The sequence below is a fragment of the Barbatula barbatula genome, assembly GCF_947034865.1.
Source record: "Barbatula barbatula genome assembly, chromosome: 2".
Lineage (NCBI taxonomy): Eukaryota > Metazoa > Chordata > Actinopteri > Cypriniformes > Nemacheilidae > Barbatula > Barbatula barbatula.
Window position 1 is genome coordinate 31138784 of NC_136767.1, and position 20025 is coordinate 31158808.

At 39.1% G+C, this 20025-nt stretch overlaps 2 protein-coding genes across 3 annotated transcripts; one reads left to right on the plus strand and one right to left on the minus strand.

Moving 5' to 3' along the window:
• The first annotated feature begins 2316 nt into the window (after nucleotides 1–2316).
• gusb (glucuronidase, beta) lies at nucleotides 2317–13753 on the plus strand. Of its 2 annotated transcripts, XM_079478152.1 has the most exons (13): nucleotides 2558–2828; nucleotides 3283–3468; nucleotides 3880–4061; nucleotides 4154–4296; nucleotides 4382–4569; nucleotides 5981–6124; nucleotides 6360–6538; nucleotides 6843–6989; nucleotides 7272–7356; nucleotides 7755–7931; nucleotides 8133–8268; nucleotides 9239–9383; nucleotides 12231–13753. In XM_079478152.1, exons 1-13 carry the CDS (start codon nucleotides 2628–2630, stop codon nucleotides 12334–12336), a joined length of 2019 nt encoding a protein of 672 aa, XP_079334278.1. In that variant the 5' UTR covers nucleotides 2558–2627; the 3' UTR covers nucleotides 12337–13753. The 2 variants fall into 2 exon arrangements, with proteins under 2 accessions (XP_079334279.1, XP_079334278.1); XM_079478153.1 differs by lacking the exon at nucleotides 12231–13753 and having other exon boundaries at nucleotides 2317–2828; nucleotides 9239–9985.
• Nucleotides 12161–19845, minus strand: vkorc1l1 (vitamin K epoxide reductase complex, subunit 1-like 1). Its single transcript, XM_079478176.1, has 3 exons — nucleotides 19537–19845; nucleotides 16115–16224; nucleotides 12161–12953 (listed from the first exon to the last, which is right to left on the minus strand). Exons 1-3 carry the CDS (start codon nucleotides 19836–19838, stop codon nucleotides 12727–12729), a joined length of 639 nt encoding a protein of 212 aa, XP_079334302.1. The 5' UTR covers nucleotides 19839–19845; the 3' UTR covers nucleotides 12161–12726.
• Between the last annotated feature and the right edge of the window lie 180 nt (nucleotides 19846–20025).

Genomic DNA, 20025 nt, shown 5'->3' on the forward strand with positions numbered 1-20025 from the left:
TTTTTGGCTGTTTAGAGGGGGGACACTTAGTTTTGGTTTAAGACTTAGTTTTAGACACTTAGTTTTGGTTTAAGACTTAGTTTTAGACACTTAGTTTTGGTTTAACACTTAGTTTTAGACACTTAGTTTTGGTTTAAGACTTAGTTTTAGACACTTAGTTTTAGACACTTAGTTTTGGTTTAAGACTTAGTTTTAGACAGACACTTAGTTTTAGACAGACACTTAGTTTTAGACAGACACTTAGTTTAGGTTTTAGACAGACACTTAGTTTTAGACAGACACTTAGTTTTAGACAGACACTTAGTTTTGGTTTAAGACTTAGTTTTAGACAGACACTTAGTTTTAGACAGACACTTAGTTTTAGACAGACACTTAGTTTTAGACAGAAACTTAGTTTTAGACAGACACTTAGTTTTAGACAGACACTTAGTTTTGGTTTTAGACACTTAGTTTTCGACACTTAGTTTTCGACACTTAGTTTTAGACACTTAGTTTTTTTGGACACTTATTTTTTTTTGGACACTTAGTTTTCGACACTTAGTTTTAGACAGACACTTAGTTTTAGACACTTAGTTTTAGACACTTAGTTTTAGACACTTAGTTTTGGTTTAAGACTTAGTTTTAGACACTTAGTTTTGGTTTAAGACTTAGTTTAGACACTTAGTTTTGGTTTAAGACTTAGTTTTAGACACTTAGTTTTAGACACTTAGTTTCTTTTGGACACTTAGTTTTGGTTGGACACTTAGTTTTAGACACTTGGTTGGTTTTAGACACTTGGTTGGTTTTAGACACTTGGTTGGTTTTTAGACACTTGGTTGGTTTTAGACACTTGGTTGGTTTTAGACACTTGGTTGGTTTTAGACACTTGGTTGGTTTTAGACACTTAGTTTTAGACACTTAGTTTTAGACACTTAGTTTTAGACACTTAGTTTTAGACACTTAGTTTTAGACACTTAGTTTTAGACACTTAGTTTTAGACACTTAGTTTTGGTTTAAGACTTGGTTTTAGACACATGGTTGGTTTTAGACACTTGGTTGGTTTTAGACACTTGGTTGGTTTTAGACACTTGGTTGGTTTTAGACACTTGGTTTTGGTTTAAGACCTAGTTTAGACACTTAGTTTTGGTTTTAGACACTTGGTTTTAGACCATTTGTTTTAGAAACTTGGTTTTGGTTTTAGACACTTGGTTTTGGTTTTAGACACTTAGTTTTAGACACTTGGTTGGTTTTAGACACTTGGTTGGTTTTAGACACTTAGTTTTGGTTTAAGACCTAGTTTAGACACTTAGTTTTGGTTTTAGACACTTGGTTTTGGTTTTAGACACTTAGTTAGTTTTAGACACTTGGTTTTAGACACTTGGTTGGTTTTAGACACTTGGTTGGTTTTAGACACTTGGTTGGTTTTAGACACTTGGTTGATTTTAGACACTTAGTTTTGGTTTAAGACCTAGTTTAGACACTTAGTTTTGGTTTTAGACACTTGGTTTTGGTTTTAGACACTTAGTTAGTTTTAGACACTTAGTTTTAGACACTTAGTTAGTTGAAAGTGTCCAAACCAACCAAACTCAAAAAGAAAGCGACTGTCTACAGTAGAGAGTGACATCTCCAGCGTTGCAGGTAAACCAAATCCTATAACTACGTTGGATTGGTGGAGAAGGTTGAGGGTGGAGACATGAGCAAAAAAAGGCAAAGTTGTAAGAAGTCTGTGGATGGAAACCCCATCTTTACATTTAAAAAGAATTATGAAGAAGTCATCCCTAGAGGTGATGTGCTCAAGGAACTACCCACACCCCATAAACCGGTACAGCCAGAAGGGAGCAGAAGTTTATATTCCCCTGCAGCATTGAGAAGTGGGATGTTAAGGAATAGACAAGATAGCTAGGCCTATTGTGTATGAAATTGTTTGTGTTTTCCCAAAAACTACAAAAGATGACTTATTCCAACAGTTTCATAAGGTGACAATATCTAAATAAACCTTAAATGATCAATTTTGTATTTCATTTGTCTTGCTTTCATATAGCACTACAGTTCACAACATTAGAATGTTCTGTTTTACTTCAGAAATCACTGGCACAATTTACCCCAGCGTATTCTCCCCAAAGGCACAACTCACCCCGCGTCAGGGTCAAGTTGTGCCACAAGACCACTTTTTTCCCAAAAGCTATATTTCTGAAACCATTGATTTCAGATCCAAAGTTATTGTTCTCAGGGATGCACATCCTGAAATATATGAACATTCTCAAGTTGAAGGCATTACAGTCATGGCCTTACTTTAAAGTCACTTTGAGTAAAAACTGGCACAACTCACCCCACTTTCCTCTAGATGTCACTGAGATCAAATGGAGAACAAACGTCTTTGAAGTGTCTCGGATATTTCTCTTGAAAAAAAGTGTCTCTGTCATTGGAGTTTGAGAAGAGATGTCAAACGTGTCGTATTTGCGGGTGAACTATCACTTCGAGAGTGTTTCTCTCGCCTCTTTAAGTGTTAAACATCTCTTTGAATGAATCGTTTTTACATTTGAACGCTTTACTACAGTGCGCGGTCGAGTGCGTCATCACGCTCGGTGACGTCGCGCACAAGGCGGAAGCGCTGATCGTGAGCGCCCCGGTACAGTCGGTGCAGCGTTATGAGCGCATCGGGATCAACGCGCGGCGCGATCATCGCGCTTCTGACCGCGGCGTGCGCCGTTTGCCAAGCGCTGTTTCCCCGGGAATCTCCCAGCAGAGAAGTGAAAGATGTGAGCGGCCTCTGGAGCTTCAGAGCGGATCTCTCTCCGGACCGGAACCGCGGCTTTGAGCACGAGTGGTTCAAGAGTCCACTGGCCGAGGTGACGACAAACTTTCACCGCTGGACTTATGACTTTAACATGCTGTCATTTATTGCTTTTGCGATTCTAAAATAAAAATGTCTGGTAGCAGTAAACAAGCATCTGTTTTTCATCTGTGTTTGTATTTATCTGTTGATTCTGCTGATGATGGCAACGTGCTTGAATATCGAAAAACGAAGTCATTTGTTCATTGAAGTGTATGGAAACAAACACGGGAGTGTTGGATTAAATGGAGAACTTGGTTCTTGCATAATCCACGGTTGTGTCACTCCATGTGTGAAGGAACTACCAAGCTTGCTTTGGTTTATTAAGCAGATCCGTTAATGATTTGGTCAAAACAAAAGGTTACTGGATAGCACTGCATTATAAGTCTTTGATAAATGTATTTATGTAAGTGAATGAATGCGCTAGAAAGGTTTATATTCATGATTTGTGTGTTTGTTTACACTTGCAGACAGGTCCTGTGATTGACATGCCTGTGCCCTCCAGCTACAATGACATCACACAAGATGCCAGAATCCGGGATTTTATTGGCTGGGTGTGGTACGAGAGGGAAGTGTGGGTGCCCGGCCGCTGGATCAAGGATCAGGGAACGCGGGTCGTGCTTCAAGTGGGAAGCGCACACTATTACTCCGTGCTTGTGCGTAAGCTATGACCGCGTTTCGTGCAGGTTCAAACATAACCCCCTTTCCCCCGTGAACCTGAAAAAATGAAACTTGGTCATTACTTTTGTTGTTCTGTTGTAAGTAGATTGTGTTTATGTCGCTGATCTCTAAAAAGCACAGTAAAGGTGTCATGAAAGTCCAAATGACTCGTGCACAAGTCACCCGAAGCCTTTTTATAGCGTTTTGGGTGGAATCAAATTTGACTCTTGAGCTTTTCAAAACGTTCACAATGAGTTTCGCGACTTGATTTCCATTATATATAAAATGTTGTTTCAGAAATACGTTTGTGATACTTGCAACTCGTTTTCATGCGGTTTTAAATGATATGTGAAACATTATTCATGTGACTTCTGACACTTTGATCTGTGATGTTTTCATCTGACAAGTGGATAAACGGGGTCAAGATGACAGAACACGAGGGCGGTCACCTTCCCTTCGAGGCCGACATCAGCAGTGTGCTCCGGCAGTCTTCCTCGAACCCGTGCCGAATCACCATCGCCGTGAACAACACTTTGACTTTACAGACTCTTCCACCAGGAACCATCCAATACATGACCGACCGCACCAGGTGATGTAGAAAGATGGAACTTGTCTGTCGTCATACAGTTTTGCAGTGCTTTCGGACATGCATTTCATTTCTTTAACATCTTTCTCTAACAGCTATCCTGCTGGCTACTTTGTTCAAAACACTAACTTTGATTTCTTCAACTACGCTGGAATACACCGATCCGTCCTGCTTTACACCACACCGCGGGTTTATATCGATGACATCACCGTGGAGACGTCATTCTCTGATAACATCGGTAAGTGAATCTAAAACCGACAACTTGAAGTACGAGATCATGTACGTTCTAACCATCCAGTGTGTGTGTTGTTTGTGTGTTGTAGGGCTGGTCAGCTATAATGTCTCTGTTCTGGGAAGTTCTAAGTCTACTGTGAAAGTTACACTGTCTGCGAAAGATGGACGATGTGTGGCCTCAGCCAGCGGGAGCAGAGGAGTTCTTAAAGTCACGGATGTCAATCTCTGGTGGCCGTATCTGATGCATGAAAACGCAGCTTATCTGTATTCAATGGAGGTTAGTGAAGAGGTTCATGATTGACTTCATCTACACACATGATAGAGAGCCTCAGAGAGGACACGTTGTTGTATGCAAACCCCGGAAGCGAGTTATCATTTTCAGACTTCTGGTTCCACCGCTCCAAAGTCCATTTTAATGGGTTTTTTAATGGGAAAATCACCTGAAATAATGTCTGTGGCTAATAAAACCTCTAAATATTTTCAAGTTTTAATCTATGACATAAAACACACTAGTTACAACCTGCTGGTGATTGTTTAAACCTTTACTGTGTCTTCAAAACAGCGGTGGCTAACAAGTTGCTAAAATCGTCTGATCCTTTGGTGGGGACGTTATCGCACATATAAATCTCACAAGCACAGACGGAGACGTCTGGGCGTCTGTAATACGTCTGCTGAACATCTGCTGCGTAAAAACATCTGCTAAACATCTTAGAAAGAGCTGTTGTTCATCCATTCGAAATTATAAACATCGTACAGACATCTTCTAAAGGTCTATATGACGTATAACAGCAGACGTCTCCGAGACGTATTGCAGATGAGCAAACTATGTATTGCAGATGTAAATGCAGACGTCAAATAGACGCAAGCCAGATGTTTGTGTGCTATCAGGGTTCTGACGATTGTATTTAGGCTTCAAAAGTAAGAAATGTTGTGGTAACCATCGAGGCGGTAACTTCAGGGATGGCCTACAAAAACACGTCATCTTTGAGGCACTCCATAAGGAGGATTAGGAGGACAGAAATGTTTCATATTATACAATTTCCACCAATGTCTTTATACACGAAACCTAAATCAGAATATGTCTGTTTTAAATCAGTTTCATTTAGCTTCCTAGACTAGACTGGACTAGACTAGAGTTGTTTCTAAAAATAAGTCGACAATTTGTTTCCATTAAATCGCTTCAAATATCCAAGATCATCTTACTTTGTTGCTTTAAGGTCAAGTGGCTTAAAACTCACTTGGTTGTACTTCACTTGACCAAACTAAGATCAGTTATGATTAGAGTATAAAGACAAGAGGACAGGACATGACACGGTTCATTTGTACATCATCCACATGTTCAATATTTGGTATTAAGCACTTTGTTTGTATGACATATTGCTTATTGCTCCCTGATCTCTTTGCAATTCGCTTTGGATAAAAGCATCTGCTAAATGTAAATGTAAACACTTAAGGCACCTTTTTCCAAGTCTTCATTTGTCTTTTTATTTTGCGCAATAAATATTGTACCACAGGCATTATCGTACCGTGAGATTTTGATATCGTCAGATCCCTAATGAATAATAATCATAATAAAAGTACATGAATATTGACGTTTTGGTTCAAATCTCATCAAAAGGGTGAGAAATGATCATTTTATCCCTGTCTGTCTGTCCGCCTGTGGTATCATTTGTTTTTGTTTTCTGTAGGTTCAGGTGACGGCTGAAGACGGACAGACAGATTTATACACTCTTTCAGTGGGGATTCGCACTGTAAAAGTCACCAGCACACAGTTTCTTATCAACAACAAGCCGTTTTACTTTCACGGAGTCAATAAGCACGAAGACGCAGATGTGAGTACCAGCAGAGGGCAGAATAAACAAAGAAAAACTCTCAAAACTCAAATGATTCTCTACGCGACACAAGTTGTTAATAAATAACAACACCATGGTTTACTTTTATAAAGTCTGTTCTAGAAAGTGTGAAGAGTTTCCCTGCAGAATCTCTTCAGAAGATTTCCTCGAACACTGAATCTCAAATGTTTTCGACGAAACTAAAGCCGTTGTTTGACTAATGCTGACGTCACAGATTCGGGGGAAAGGGTTCGACTGGCCGCTGCTGGTGAAGGACTTTAATCTGATGAAGTGGATGGGAGCAAACTCGTTCCGCACCAGTCACTACCCGTACGCTGAAGAGGTCCTGCAGATGGCCGACCGTCACGGTATCGTGGTTATAGATGAATGTCCTGGAGTCGGTATCAAAGATATGTGAGACATTCAACGCACACGCTCTCCTAACAAATACATCTTGTCAGAGCAGCATTACACAGAAGCACCCCATCCCATCACCACCTTTCTGTTTTTACTTTTGGATTCATCTTTTTACCATATTTACCGGTGTAAATATATGCCGCATTCATTTTCAGGATAATTTGAATACAACTTTGAAATATCTTCATACGTGAAGTGAGAATAGGTTTAAAAATGAAAACAAAGGCAGGTCAGAATGTCTCAAGACTGAATTGTTAATAATTATTATGAAAGATCAGAGTTTGTGGGTTTGTTTCTTCAGACGCAGTTTCGGGAACGTTTCTCTGGCTCATCACCTGACGGTCATGAAGGAGTTGGTCAGACGTGATAAGAATCATCCCTCTGTGGTCATGTGGTCCGTGGCCAATGAGCCGGCGGCTGAAATGCCACCCGCTGGATTTTATTTCAAGTGAGACACTGCACACGAATCATCCGTTCAAAGAAATGCTTATCCCAAAATAAATATGATGTCATCAAAACCTCAAGCTAAAATCTGTATACGAGTCGTTCTTCAGAAGAACACACAAGAAGATATTTTGAGAAATGTCTCGATGTGGTTTTGTGTTCACACAATGGAAGTCAGTGTGGTGCGGTGTTGCCAACATTCTTCAAAATATCTTCTTTTGTGTTCTGCAGAAGCAAGAGAGTCATGCGTGCTTTGAAGTCTTTTAACCTCAGTTGTTTTCTTTAGGGAGCTTGTGTCTTACACTAAATCTTTGGACTCAACCCGACCCGTAACCTACATCACCGACAGCAACTACGCCAGAGATAAAGGGGTGAAGACCGTTAATTCTACATCATTTTCTCTGCATCGTCGTCTATTTTCAACAATCATTTTGAGCACCGTTTCACAACCTTGTGCCGTTTGTCTGTTCATTTCAGCTGCGCAAACGTTATGTAGCTTTATAAATCTCACAAAGATACATAACAGCATGTTATGTTGAACGAGTGAAGGTTTGATATTGAGCCGCCATGCAAATCATATTAATCTAAAACACTGCCTTTATACTGTCTACAGTTTATCCCGACACAACTGTCACCTTTTCCAAGTTCGATAAAACAGCAGCATGTCAGTGGTCTGACAGACTCGGTTTCAATCGTTTTATACAGAGAAGCTCAGTGGCCATTAGATTAATGGGAAACATGTGAATAAATGCTGTATTTTCTGCCGCAGGCCCCGTACGTGGACGTTATCTGTGTGAACAGCTACTTCTCGTGGTATCATGACCCCGGTCACACAGAGGTCATCAGCATACAGCTTAACACTCAGTTTGATAACTGGTATGGAAAATACCAGAAACCCATAATACAGAGCGAGTACGGAGCAGACGCCGTGTCTGGCCTGCACAGCGTAAGTCGACATGTATTCTTTTGTACTGCAAGATACATTTTCATGACCAATTGTTGTTCTTTAGCTTGAATGGTGCAGCACAGAGGTCACGGGTTTGATTCTCAGAAAACACATACAGATAAATCTACTTTTGGATTGGAGGCCCTGGAACATGAATACATGTGACTGTATCGACGTCTGTGGCAATTTGTTGTTGTGCAGGATCCGCCCATGATGTTTACAGAGGAATATCAGAAATCAGTCCTGCAGAACTACCACGACGTGTTCGACCAGAAGAGGAAAGAGTTTGTGATTGGAGAACTCATCTGGAACTTCGCTGACTTCATGACGTCTCAGAGTAAGAAATACAACTTTTTAAAATACACAACCGGGCTCTTCAGGACACAGAATCTGCAGCGTAGAGATGTTATTACTTTGAATCAGGGCTGAGAAGCGATTACATTTTTATCTCATTAACTTCATGATTTTGAGATTAATAAATCGAATTAATCACACCATCACATTTGGGGCCATAATATCATTTGAAGTCAGAAAAAACAATCCTCAAAAGTATCTTCGGATGTTCAGAAACTAATTATAATAATTTCGCTTCTGAAAAAACTAACTACCAACACAGTTTGGTTACTAACATTCATAAGAAATATCTAGTCATTCAAGTTAAATGGTTAGTATATGTAAATAAGCAGATATTTTTGGGGGGTCATACTATCACCAACTTATTAGTATTGTTATAATTCAACTTTTTTATAGTAAAGGGGTCACGTGACACTGCTAAAATGAATATTAGCGTTTGTTTAAGATGTAATGCGACGTGTATACATGATTTAAGGCTAAAAAACGCTGTATTTTCCACATACCGTGCATGTTTTTATCTCTTTGCTCCGCCTCTCTGAAACGCACAGATTTTATACAAAGCGCATCGCTCTGATTATCGCTCTATAACATCAACATGACATGCACTCATAGTCTTCAGGAGGAAAATAGTACTTCGCTTGTGTGAAAAAAGCTCATACATGGTCATCACATAAATCTTTTAGCATTTTGTTGTGTTTGTTTATTTCCATTTTAGTTTGTTTGTCCAGTTTTTGTGCCTTCACGTTGTTTATTGCGAATGCAATACTTGGTTTGATTTCAATGACATTAATGCTATTTTAGTTTTTATTAACAATGAACCTGCTCCAGCATAAACTTTCAGTTTTCCTGTACTTGTTTTATATTCTGCACTGAATGTCTGTGTTTCTGTACAGTTAAGTGTACTACACTTGATAGTAAAGATGACTCCTGATGATCATTGCGTTTCTCTCCAGACATTATGCGGGTGGTTGGGAATAAGAAGGGAGTCTTGACCCGTCAGCGGCAGCCCAAAGCCGCAGCTTTTCTCCTGAGAGAGCGTTACTGGAGCATCGCCAATGAGACGGGTGTGTTGCCCACCTGGACCAGATACCCCTGCCAGTGAGTTCTTCTTGTACCATGAGAAAGATAAATGGTGAAGTGACTGAATCTGAAGTGAGAGATGTGCCTTGTTTTTCCTGCGAGTTGTGTTCTAAAGTATTAAAATGTTCTGTATTTGTGCGATTGTATAATGAATCCATATGCTGCTCATCTCGTGTTAAGACTCCCTGAAAGGCACAACCACTACCAGAACAGGAAAATCTTTCCATTAGGAGACATTTCCAGATTACCATTGCTTGTTTTCCTTTTCCATTGGATTAAAATGGGTGAAATGCAGAGGTCACAAAATGAAGAGAAAAACATTTGCTCAGGCTATTACAACGCTTTTCATTTCCACTGATTTAAATGAATTAATTGTAAAACATTACCGTCCGTCTCTCTGTATGATTGACTTTCACGTTATAAATGTTCATGACAAAGTACCAGTAACAAAATATGTGAAATGGGACCCAGAGGAGTTTTCTGTTATTCAGGCCTTGATACTGTTTATCTGTGATCAATGCTTTGTCCATTAAGAGAGAGAGGTCCTTGTTTTGTTGTTTAAAGTTGAATCCTTAATACTTCAAACATTCTCAGTCATGACTTTTCCACAACAAAATAAATTCTGTTACACAAAAGCACAATAAGTGTTCTTGTCTCGTTCACTTTAATACAAACTAAATGTTTATCATCTTCGACACAAAGTTATGTATAATTATGTGTTGTGTTCCTGAAGAGCAGAAAGGGGTCAGAGACTCGACGTGTGGAGGAATGTTTTAATGACAGCGCAGATCACACAACAATGACACGCTTTCAAAGCCGATTCCCGTGTTTTTCTGTTCCTAACACGTACGAAAAATACAGCAGTTTTTACGTCAACTCAGATCTGGCACATACAGAAGTGAACCTAAACACGTTTTTCCAACAAAAATACCACGAAAAGGTGCATTTCCAAATGAAAAACCCCATGGCAACACATGGAATCTCCAATCCTGTACATCGTTTTCTTTATCTACTAAAATAAGATATCACATTAACAGTCTGTACATCTGAAGGGGCTTGTGCCATCGCCGACCGCCCAGCACTTGCATCAGAAAAGAAAACGCCATCACATTCTCTGATGTGGATAATGTGACGCTAAGCTAAATAAACATAAATGAATACAAACACGAGTCGGAAGAATGATCATAATAAGAATGACTTCAGTTGGGTTTACTGAGTTTTTCCTTTCACACATGAGACGACACACTGCAAATATTTAAAGATCTCCAATCGATTTGAATCAAAGCTGCAGTTGCTCCAAACTCCAGGACTCGGTGGACATACAGAAGGCACTTTACTTGACATCTGAACATGTGAAGGCAACTCATTTTTGGGGACGTCTGTGGGGTTCAGAGTTGTTCGGTTATCAATGATGTTCAAAATATATTTCGTGTTCTGCAGAAGAAAGTCACACAGGTTTGGAATGACACGAGGGTGAGTAAATGATGAAAGAACTCTGTTGTGTGAACTCTCACTAACAATAATAAAGCAACTTGCACAATCTCACATTTCCTCACCAACACCGAGTGTCTTGGTCTTGTGTAATACTGGGTCGTATAGATAAAAACTCAATGCATTGAGTTGTATGAACTCAAAATCTCACAAATGACAAAGTAATGATCATTTTATAATCAAGGGCCAATCCGCAGCACATGGTGGGATTGTGAGTCCACACAAACAAGATACACAAGTACTTTTACAGCAATTACAACAGGCGTAATTTACACATGAGAAGAACACGAAAGGAATTGATCATGCTGGCATTGTTAGTGACCGACCATTCCAACAAATCTGGCACAATACTGAGAATTGTGGGTAACTGAAGCTTCATGTGAGGGTGAAGAAAACTGTAGTAGAGTAAAATTCTTCAGAGTGGCCCAGTACATGAAATATGTGATGTGACCGGCGCACAAGACGAGAAATAAACCGGTAAGCCTTTGTAGCTTTAAATGTTATTAACTGATAAAATTCATAAACTCTGGAGAAGATGAAAATGTGTCTGTATGGGATATTACAGTACAGAAAGGAATGCATTAAATTAAATGAAAACATAAAAAGCTGAAATTCGCCTTCAATAAGACCATACACCAGGAACTCGTCTTAAAACTGATTTGCAGCATTGATGTGATATTAATAGAATCATTTACACTGACAATTAAACAAAGTATAAACTGAAAATTGCATTTTATGGAATCCGACATTTTCTTTCACAGTTATTTGGCTCATCACATTTCTAAATCGTACGTCATATTATAGACAATGTTCGCTTTTCGAGATTTTCACTCAATTATTTAACCGTTATCAATAGCAAAGCTGCACAAGGATCAATTTGGCATTAGAAGCATTGCCAGAGTTGCGAGTTGCTCTGTGCAAAATGTCACTTTTAGAAAACATCTCTGACGTTTAGTGAATGCAGAATTTGGTTCAAGACTAGACTTAGTTTTAATGGCAGAAAGTAAATGCTGTTATACTTACACAAAGTTTTGCAATAACATATTCCCACAGTTGTTTTTTGAAAACACTCGCTGGAAGTGACTGACATGCTGTGGCTCGGGACATCTGTCGTTCTTTTCCACTGTAATGTTTAAACAGTAAAACACAATCTAGTTGGGAATGTCGCTTTGCGGCGGCTATTTACCGAACTGCGAAGAAAAATAAAAAAAGTGGTCACAGACAAATCTGATCTACACACATACAGCTCGCATTCTTCCATGTTTTACGAGTGGTCCTTTTCTGAAACGATAAAAAAATCTGTAAACATAAAAAATTACACTTTTATTGTTTTCAATAATATTAATAATAATAATAATAATCCTTTCTTTTCAGGGAATCAACATCAGGATCATTCATGTTTACCCTTTATAAACCCTTAAAGTCTTGCTGGAATCTGCTGGGCTCAAGGAGCAAAGACTCGAACGGTGGATTCAAGTAAACAGAATCTCCAAGTCTCACATTTATCCATGCTTTCTCCATTATTTTATTCCTCATAGAAAGGACGCCCTCTTCCACGTGTACTGACTGGTAATTTTGTAAGCGCCTACTGTTTTCTCGTCATCGAACCTCATTCTCAGGGAAACAAACAAAACCGACAAGAACTAAAACTAGAAAGAGATTTCTGTTTCTGTTGTCAAATCCGTCCTCGCAATGCAAGAAACCTGTGATCTGTGGCCCCTTAAAATGACATTTTTCTTTCCTTGTTTAATTTTTTCGTTTGTTACACACACACAAAAGATTGAACATTTGTTTGGAAGCAAGGTCTTCTGGTGGCAAGTCACAATTTTCAGAGGTTAAAGGATCTTCCCTCCGCCTCCTGTTTTTTTGTCTAGTCCATCTTGGCTTGAAGCTGTTGTTTCCAGGCTTCGTTCAAGTAAACCAGTCGCTTGTAGTTCAGCACAAACAGGATGAAGTTCAGTGCGTATGTGGTCACACAGATGATGCAGAAGTCCTTCAGGACGAAGTAAAGAATGTAGCCCAGGTAGACAGAGCCCATTACTGATGCGATGGATGTGGTCATCAAAATCAAAGCGGCCATAGCGCTCGCCGTCAAACCTGCGCATACACACACATCGGTTAGTGATGGTCAACAACAACACTACATGATGATAGCAAACCACCACAATACACACATCACTTAAAGTTTAGACATGGGTTTAAAAAGGCACACATAACAATAAAACATCAATGTACAGATTACATTTAATAATTCATAAATGACAACTATTCAACTATAATTATATCTACAGAAATGTTTTGCATTTCTTAAACAAAACTGAATACTAGAACTTCCTAGTTGAAGAATAACAAAATGACAGATTTTAAGATGCATCAGATTATTGGTTAAAGTTTGTAACCGTAATCAATCAGAGTTACAATAATGTTGAGACATTGAGTTTTTTCAAAATATCGCATTTAAGATATATTGCCCAGCCCTAGGTTTAACCAAAGATCAATGAAGATAAATATCCATGGAATGAATGGTCCAGATTGCTACGTCGCAAATATTTGACTATTTTGTGAAAAGTCAAAATAAGACTAATGCAAAAATGATCACTTATTCACAAGTTTTATTCCCGTTTACATTCGAAAAACCTTACAAACAAACTGCAGTCAACCTGTTTGTATTTTTATTTCCTGTAAACCACACATCAACACAATGAATATCATAGAATAACTGTTATATGAAATGACCCACTCAAATGATCAAATCAATCTTGACTTTTTCTATGTGTTTGGGTGTCATGGCATTTTTAATTTGATCTTTAATAGATTTTTATGTATAACTTATTTGAGTCTTTAAAGAACATTTTATCCAATTAAGTTATTATAACATATTATAATCCTTTAATGCCAAAATAAAGAAACAGACAAAATAAAGTAAAATTATAACATTAACAAGACTATAAGTAATCAAAAAAGAGAATACTGATAAGTAAAATGGTAATGGTAGTATAATAATAATAAATAATAAGCATTGTTAAATCTTTACGATGTTATACACATTTACAAATACAATATCATATAGGAAATCTGTTACATATTCATAATTGTCATTACATTGTAGAACCAAACGGCAATGGTGAATGGTGTTTAAACAAGTTTCCACGAATATATAAATAATTTCCTTCAAGGGGGAGTCTTCATGTTCTCAAAATATGTGTTCATAGGTTGATTCATTTAGTCTACTCAGAGCCTCCTCCCATTATTCGTCAGGTCTTTTGTCAACTCCCCTCTGATTCGCTCGATTAAACATCATTTGGGTACATAATGATCAGTTACTGTATACAGCAGCGATTTGAACTTTAAAGTGTTAACACCTTAAAATAATGTCTTTACATTTTTTTGAGGTAGGACAACTTTTAACTGGACGAATTTTACTGGCGTTGCGGTTAGGGCTCCTATCGGCTGAAGTTGCACTTGTACCGTCCTGAACACCAAAGTTACCAGTCCCGACTATCCCCTCCTTAACAGCATATGTCACGTTTTACTCGTAGCCTGGGAGAAGTTAGCCAACAGCAAGACGAAACGAACCAAAACATCAGAGCCAGTGAAAAACAAGCAAAGAAAGCGAGAGAGTAATCGACACACGACCAGTCACGAATCAATACCGGACGGGCTGCAAGAGGCCACGGGTTGGAAAACCGATGGAGACCTAGCGGTTCTGCTCCTGGATTTTTAAGTGTTATTTGTAAATTGCTTGTAACTGTCCTGTACTTAAGAACGTATTTGTTATTAGTCTGTGTCATTTAATTCAATTGACAGAATTTTAAACAAGTTACACCGTTTCTTGACATCAAAGCTGCCAAGTTGTTCTTATATACTATGATCTTTTCACATATTAAGTATTGTTTTATAAATTGGTCATTAACTAGTATGAATCTCTATTTAAGAAAGCCATAAACCCTTTTGATAAAAAGGCATTGTCATTCCACCATTGCGATATCTTAAGGGAGATCATTGATCATTTCAAACGTCTCAAGAATGCTTGTTTGGTATATAAAGTGTTACATAATTTATGTTACCTGCCTAGGGACTGCAGATGAAAAGTAGTTATTGTTACTAATTCTGGCATGCTAACATGGTGTATTTTTATACAACAATGTTCATGAATATGCATGGTCCCTATTAAATAAACCAATAAATAAATTAAAATGTGTATTGTACCAAGAAAAACTATTTTGGATGTTAGTGGCCCAGTAGAAGTAGCCCGTAAAATTAGCAAGAGCTAGACCTCCCTGGGACCTTGGTCTTTAGAGAAACTCCTCACGAATTCTAGGATTTCCCCCTCCACGACAACGATAAAATAGGTTTATTTATTGTAAGGAAAAAAAGATTTTGGGAGAAAAACTGGGAGGGACTGAAATAAGTTTAAGAATCAAGGTAAACATTCATTTTTACACAATTCACTTTGCCTGCTAAAGATAAGTGTAGCTCGTTGCATCTCTGAAGCTCAAGTTTATTTTGAATATAGACCTGAAAAACTTAGTATGAACTCCCAAGTATTTAAATCCAGAAAGAGACATCCGAAATGGAAGGGATGTTACATTCATTTGTAAAGCAAGAGAGTTCATCTGAAAACATTCACTATTTTATATCCTGAAACATTTTCTAAATCTTCTTAACTATCTCTGGGACAATGTCAACTGGATTTGAAATGTATACAGGTTATCCGCATTTAAAGACACCCTGTGTTCAATCCCCATTGAATAGATTTTACTGAGCTTTCTGGGAGGCGACACATGCGATTCTGTCTTAAAGCCCGGCCAGAACAAGTCATTTTAGAAAACACCATAAAAATCCTGCATACTTTCTTAACAACTTCTACATTGAGAGCGTGTTTACAATATCTTAAACCCATGCCTACGTGGACGCTCAATTTTGAAACAAAACCCATCAGTTCTTTCAAACAAGAGAGCAGTAAGTTCATCCATTCACTGACAGGGAAATATAGAAAGAAGCTGTGCAGGAAAATGTAAAACAGGTTGCAGGAAGTGCAAAGCGTCCGCGTCTATAACCGTTAATCCCTGGAGAGAGAGAACGGCACACGAGCTTCATTTTAGCGATATTTAACTTATTTTAAACAAATAGTTGGTTCTTGCTTGTCTTAGAGCTTTATTGTTTGTGTGACTGAAGTATGTGTACTGTTGTATGAAGTATGTGTACTCCTACATGTGTCATTATATTAAACACGACGAGGCCGGTCATGATCTTACCTAGTAACAGTTGAACGACATAGAATAATATTCCATAGAGACTGTTTGGCTGGTTTACTGCGCTGTCGTTCCCAAAGATGCTTCCCAACAGTCCAAATCCCCGACCCCATCTGAGGAGAAAGACAGAAATCAAAACAAGGCCATGAAGAATGAGACGTACAAATCAATTTAAAGATTACATTTACATTTAGTCGTTTAGCAGACGCTTTTATCCAAAGCGACTTACAGATGAGGAAACATAGGAAGCAATTATAACAACATAGGCAACAAAATACATAAGTGCATCAAACTAGTCCATTAAAGCCCAGCACAGTATACAAAGCTAAGAATAGTGAGGTTAGTAAGGTTTTTTTTTTAAAGAAGGAAAGGGAAGAGAATTAGGATAAATCAATCAGCGACGTGTTGACGGAAGAGATGCGTTTTATAGATTAGATCTATAAATATATATTAATAATGCTCCGAGCGACATGGGCATCCCGGGAAATATGAGCACATTCAAGCATCATTTTTGGCCTCGATCAAAATGATCCAACCATCAAAACATGAGCATATAAAGAACAACGTTCGCCTTTAGCCATTTCTGTCCCAATATCTTTAGCCCTTTTCATACAGAGAATAATACACAGAAAATGTGTCCAGGAATTCGTTTGATTTTTGACTTTCACAATGTCAGTGATTTCCTTTAATCTGTGCGTGCGTTGACACACATCCCGTGAAGATCCTGTTAAGACACGTGATGTTATATACTGCAATGTCGTATTATGGGCATTTTTTGTGAAAATAGGGTTGATCACGGTGAAAGATATTTCTTTGCGGTGTTTTAGGTGGCTAAATAGCGCAAAGACGTCAGTTTTAAAACAAACTTTATTTTTATTGTTCAATGTAGAACAATGAAGAGCATTGAGGCACAAAAACGCAAGATAGGCTAAAGCCCGAGGAGATCCCAGCCAACAATTTTTGGTTCCCAGACTGCTCTGGGAACGTTAGCCTTTGGTTAGGAAAACATTTTCCAAGTGCGAACATAAGGAGAATGTTCTGTGTTTGCTGGGATTACGCTAAATATAAGATAGGCCTACATCTAAAATGTCATATGAAAATAAAGCAAATTGTTTGGGCTTGTTCGTTGCAAATTTACACACCCTTAATGAAAAAATACAATGCAATGCTGCGAAATAAAAGTTAGCCAGTGTTTTTGCAACATTGCATTATTCAATACAAAAGGGACGGTATATTATTTTTCCAGTATTCTGATGTACAAAAAAGTGAATTTAAAATAAGTTTATCTATTTAGATTTTGTAACCATTTCGGAATAGATCGAATGAAAAACCCCATTAATACAGCATATTGCACATACATCATGCTAAAAAATCCATAAATAAACACTTAGCTCGGTATATTATCATCACGTTTATATGTTTTTGTTGAGAAAAACAATCTTGTTCGGGTGAAAGTCGAGCCGGTGTCTACACGGAAACATGGAGGCTTCTCCGCAGTGCAGCACGAGCACGGCAGGTGCACACAGCCCGGTGTGAAAGGTTGGTAAGAGATCAAGTTTAGTGAAACGCGGTGTATTTGCGTTTTAACAGTTTTGCTTAAAGTAATTAAACATTTAAAGTCATTAAATGTATGACATATCGCTTATTGCTCCCTGAACTCTTTGTAAGTCGCTTTGGATAAGCGCGTCTGCTAAATGAATAAATGTTAAAAGTGTAAACTGCTGTATTTGTGCTCTCTAAATGAACCTCGCTGCACAATTTACTTAAAATAATAGTGAAGCGTCTCAAATTGACAACCTTGTGGGGCATTTGGGGTCAGCTGTGGCCTGGTGGTTAGAGCGTTGGGCTTGTGAGGTTGCTGGTTCTAATCTCAGTGCCAGCAGGTCATGACTGAAGGGCCCTTGAGCAAGGCACCTTACCCCTGATTGCTCTGCAGTAATGTGCCACTGTATAAAACTACATGTAAGTCACTTTGGATAAAAGTGTCTGCCAAATGAATAAATGTAAATGTATACTTTCCATCAACTCTTCCTCCGCAAGTAATGCTAACACACATAAAACGCTGGTTCACATTCAGAGAGAGAGAGAGAGATAGAGAGAGATAGAGATAGCCCTAAAGCCGGATTGTGTAACATTCCTGTAAACCTTCACCCAGCTGAAGTTTGTTTAGTTGTTTTCCCCACAGACTTCCCGCAAAGCACCATGAACTGCAAAGTCCCACTGCGAGCAAATACAGCGCAATCGCCTGCATGTCTGAACTAGCGATGCATAACTATTGCTATCTATCTATAATGCAATATACACAACACACTGCCCCACTTCTCATTGTGATAAGTTTGCATATCTGAGCAGATAACGTGAGAGACACTGTGTCGGTGTATCGCCTTGCTTGAACCGTTAATAAAATCCTACATAACTGTTTAATACGTTTTCTTATCTGTGTTACTTCTCCTGAAAAAAGATAAGTATGAATGACTGTCCTTGCCAGCATATCCACATGTTTGTTTCCCAAAGCAACTGATTGTGGTCGTCTTGTTACTAAATGACACAAAACTTTGTTTTGAAACTATTATAGTATAGATCACATGATATGAAACTATACACATGTATATTTTTGTATCTATAAAGCACAATGTCTTAATTCCCATTGCTGGAGAAACACTTGATTTTAAGTAAATGATTAATTCTTGTGTAACATAAATGCTGTATAATCCAATGGCAGGGCTGGTCGTCCTCTCAAAACATCTGCCAGACCATCACTCCATCGGCCACACGAATAACACGTACAGTAAACACGATTGAAGTACACTATGAAGTGATCGATCATGTCTGAGGGTGTATCCTCCAGCTGTGCATTGATGGCGTGTCATGATTCAATCAGATCGATTTCAAAGGTTACAAAAGCCAAAGTTGAATCCCGACTAATGTAACTCGCTGAATTCTCACCCTAAACATACAAACCCTAACAAGAGATCGCTATTATATCTAACATGACTGCATATATGCGTTAAACGACGTTTAGTACCGTTCATGTTATTATAAATAAGAGATTCAGGCTAGTGATGCGTTACTCATTCACTCACTAGCGCTGTTAGCATTAGCCGCCATTGCTCTATTTCTGCCCATTCAACAAAAAACACGTACAAATATAACTATTAAAATAACAACGTCCAGTTTCTATACATTTATCTTTGCGTTTAAAGTACACTGCGCCAAAGAAGACCGTAAATAATACAAGCCCGTAATTTTATAAGATTTAGAGTCAGTCAGTCAGCGGCCCGGCGCGTCTCAAAACCTAACGAGCTCCCTACATAGACAGCACCGCGGGTCCATTTCAACGCCCCAGAGCGTCCAAATCGAACCCGTCTACGACGCCCTCTAGATAGGGAACCCACTAGGTTTTGAAACGCGACTCTCTTTCTCACCTGGACGTGAAGACTTTGGAGCAGCTAACCCAGCTGGCCACGTCACACGCCGCGCGGTAACCGTCGTCTCGGGATTTTTCTCTCTCCACGTGGAACGCGTACATGGACAGCAGAATTCCTAAAAGACACACGAGCAGCCGGACTGTCCTCTCCCAGCGAGGGGTGGACACTCGCAAGACGGGCTCCGCCATTTTTTCCCCGGCCTTTGCTCGAGCGCGCGCAGCCTCCACAGGCTCGACCGTTGGGCGCGCGGCAGGAACAGGGCTGGGCGGGCGACGTGGATAAGCGTCGGGACGTGTCATACCGACAATGGGCGTGACCGGGGAGCCGAGGCCCGTTTTGTTTTCCGGGGGGCGTGGTCTATGCGCCGGGGGCGTGGTCTGCGGACGTCTCGCCATTCTTGGGTCAGCGGGGGCCGTTCGGGGTTCGTTGTGGGGCATTTGAGATTATTCGTGTGGGATGTTTCGTTATCTGTCTTCCCTTCTCATA

Coding starts and splice junctions, on each gene's coding strand:
- gusb (XM_079478152.1), top strand. CDS start 2,628: ATGAGCGCATCGGGATCAACGCGCGGCGCGATCATCGCGCTTCTGACC. Junction 3,469..3,879: donor CACACTATTACTCCGTGCTT/GTGCGTAAGCTA, acceptor TCATCTGACAAG/TGGATAAACGGGGTCAAGAT. Junction 6,125..6,359: donor ATAAGCACGAAGACGCAGAT/GTGAGTACCAGC, acceptor CTGACGTCACAG/ATTCGGGGGAAAGGGTTCGA.
- vkorc1l1 (XM_079478176.1), bottom strand. CDS start 19,838: ATGACACGTCCCGACGCTTATCCACGTCGCCCGCCCAGCCCTGTTCCT. Junction 16,225..19,536: donor TCCAAAGTCTTCACGTCCAG/GTGAGAAAGAGA, acceptor CTTTCTCCTCAG/ATGGGGTCGGGGATTTGGAC. Junction 12,954..16,114: donor TGTCGTTCAACTGTTACTAG/GTAAGATCATGA, acceptor GTGTATGCGCAG/GTTTGACGGCGAGCGCTATG.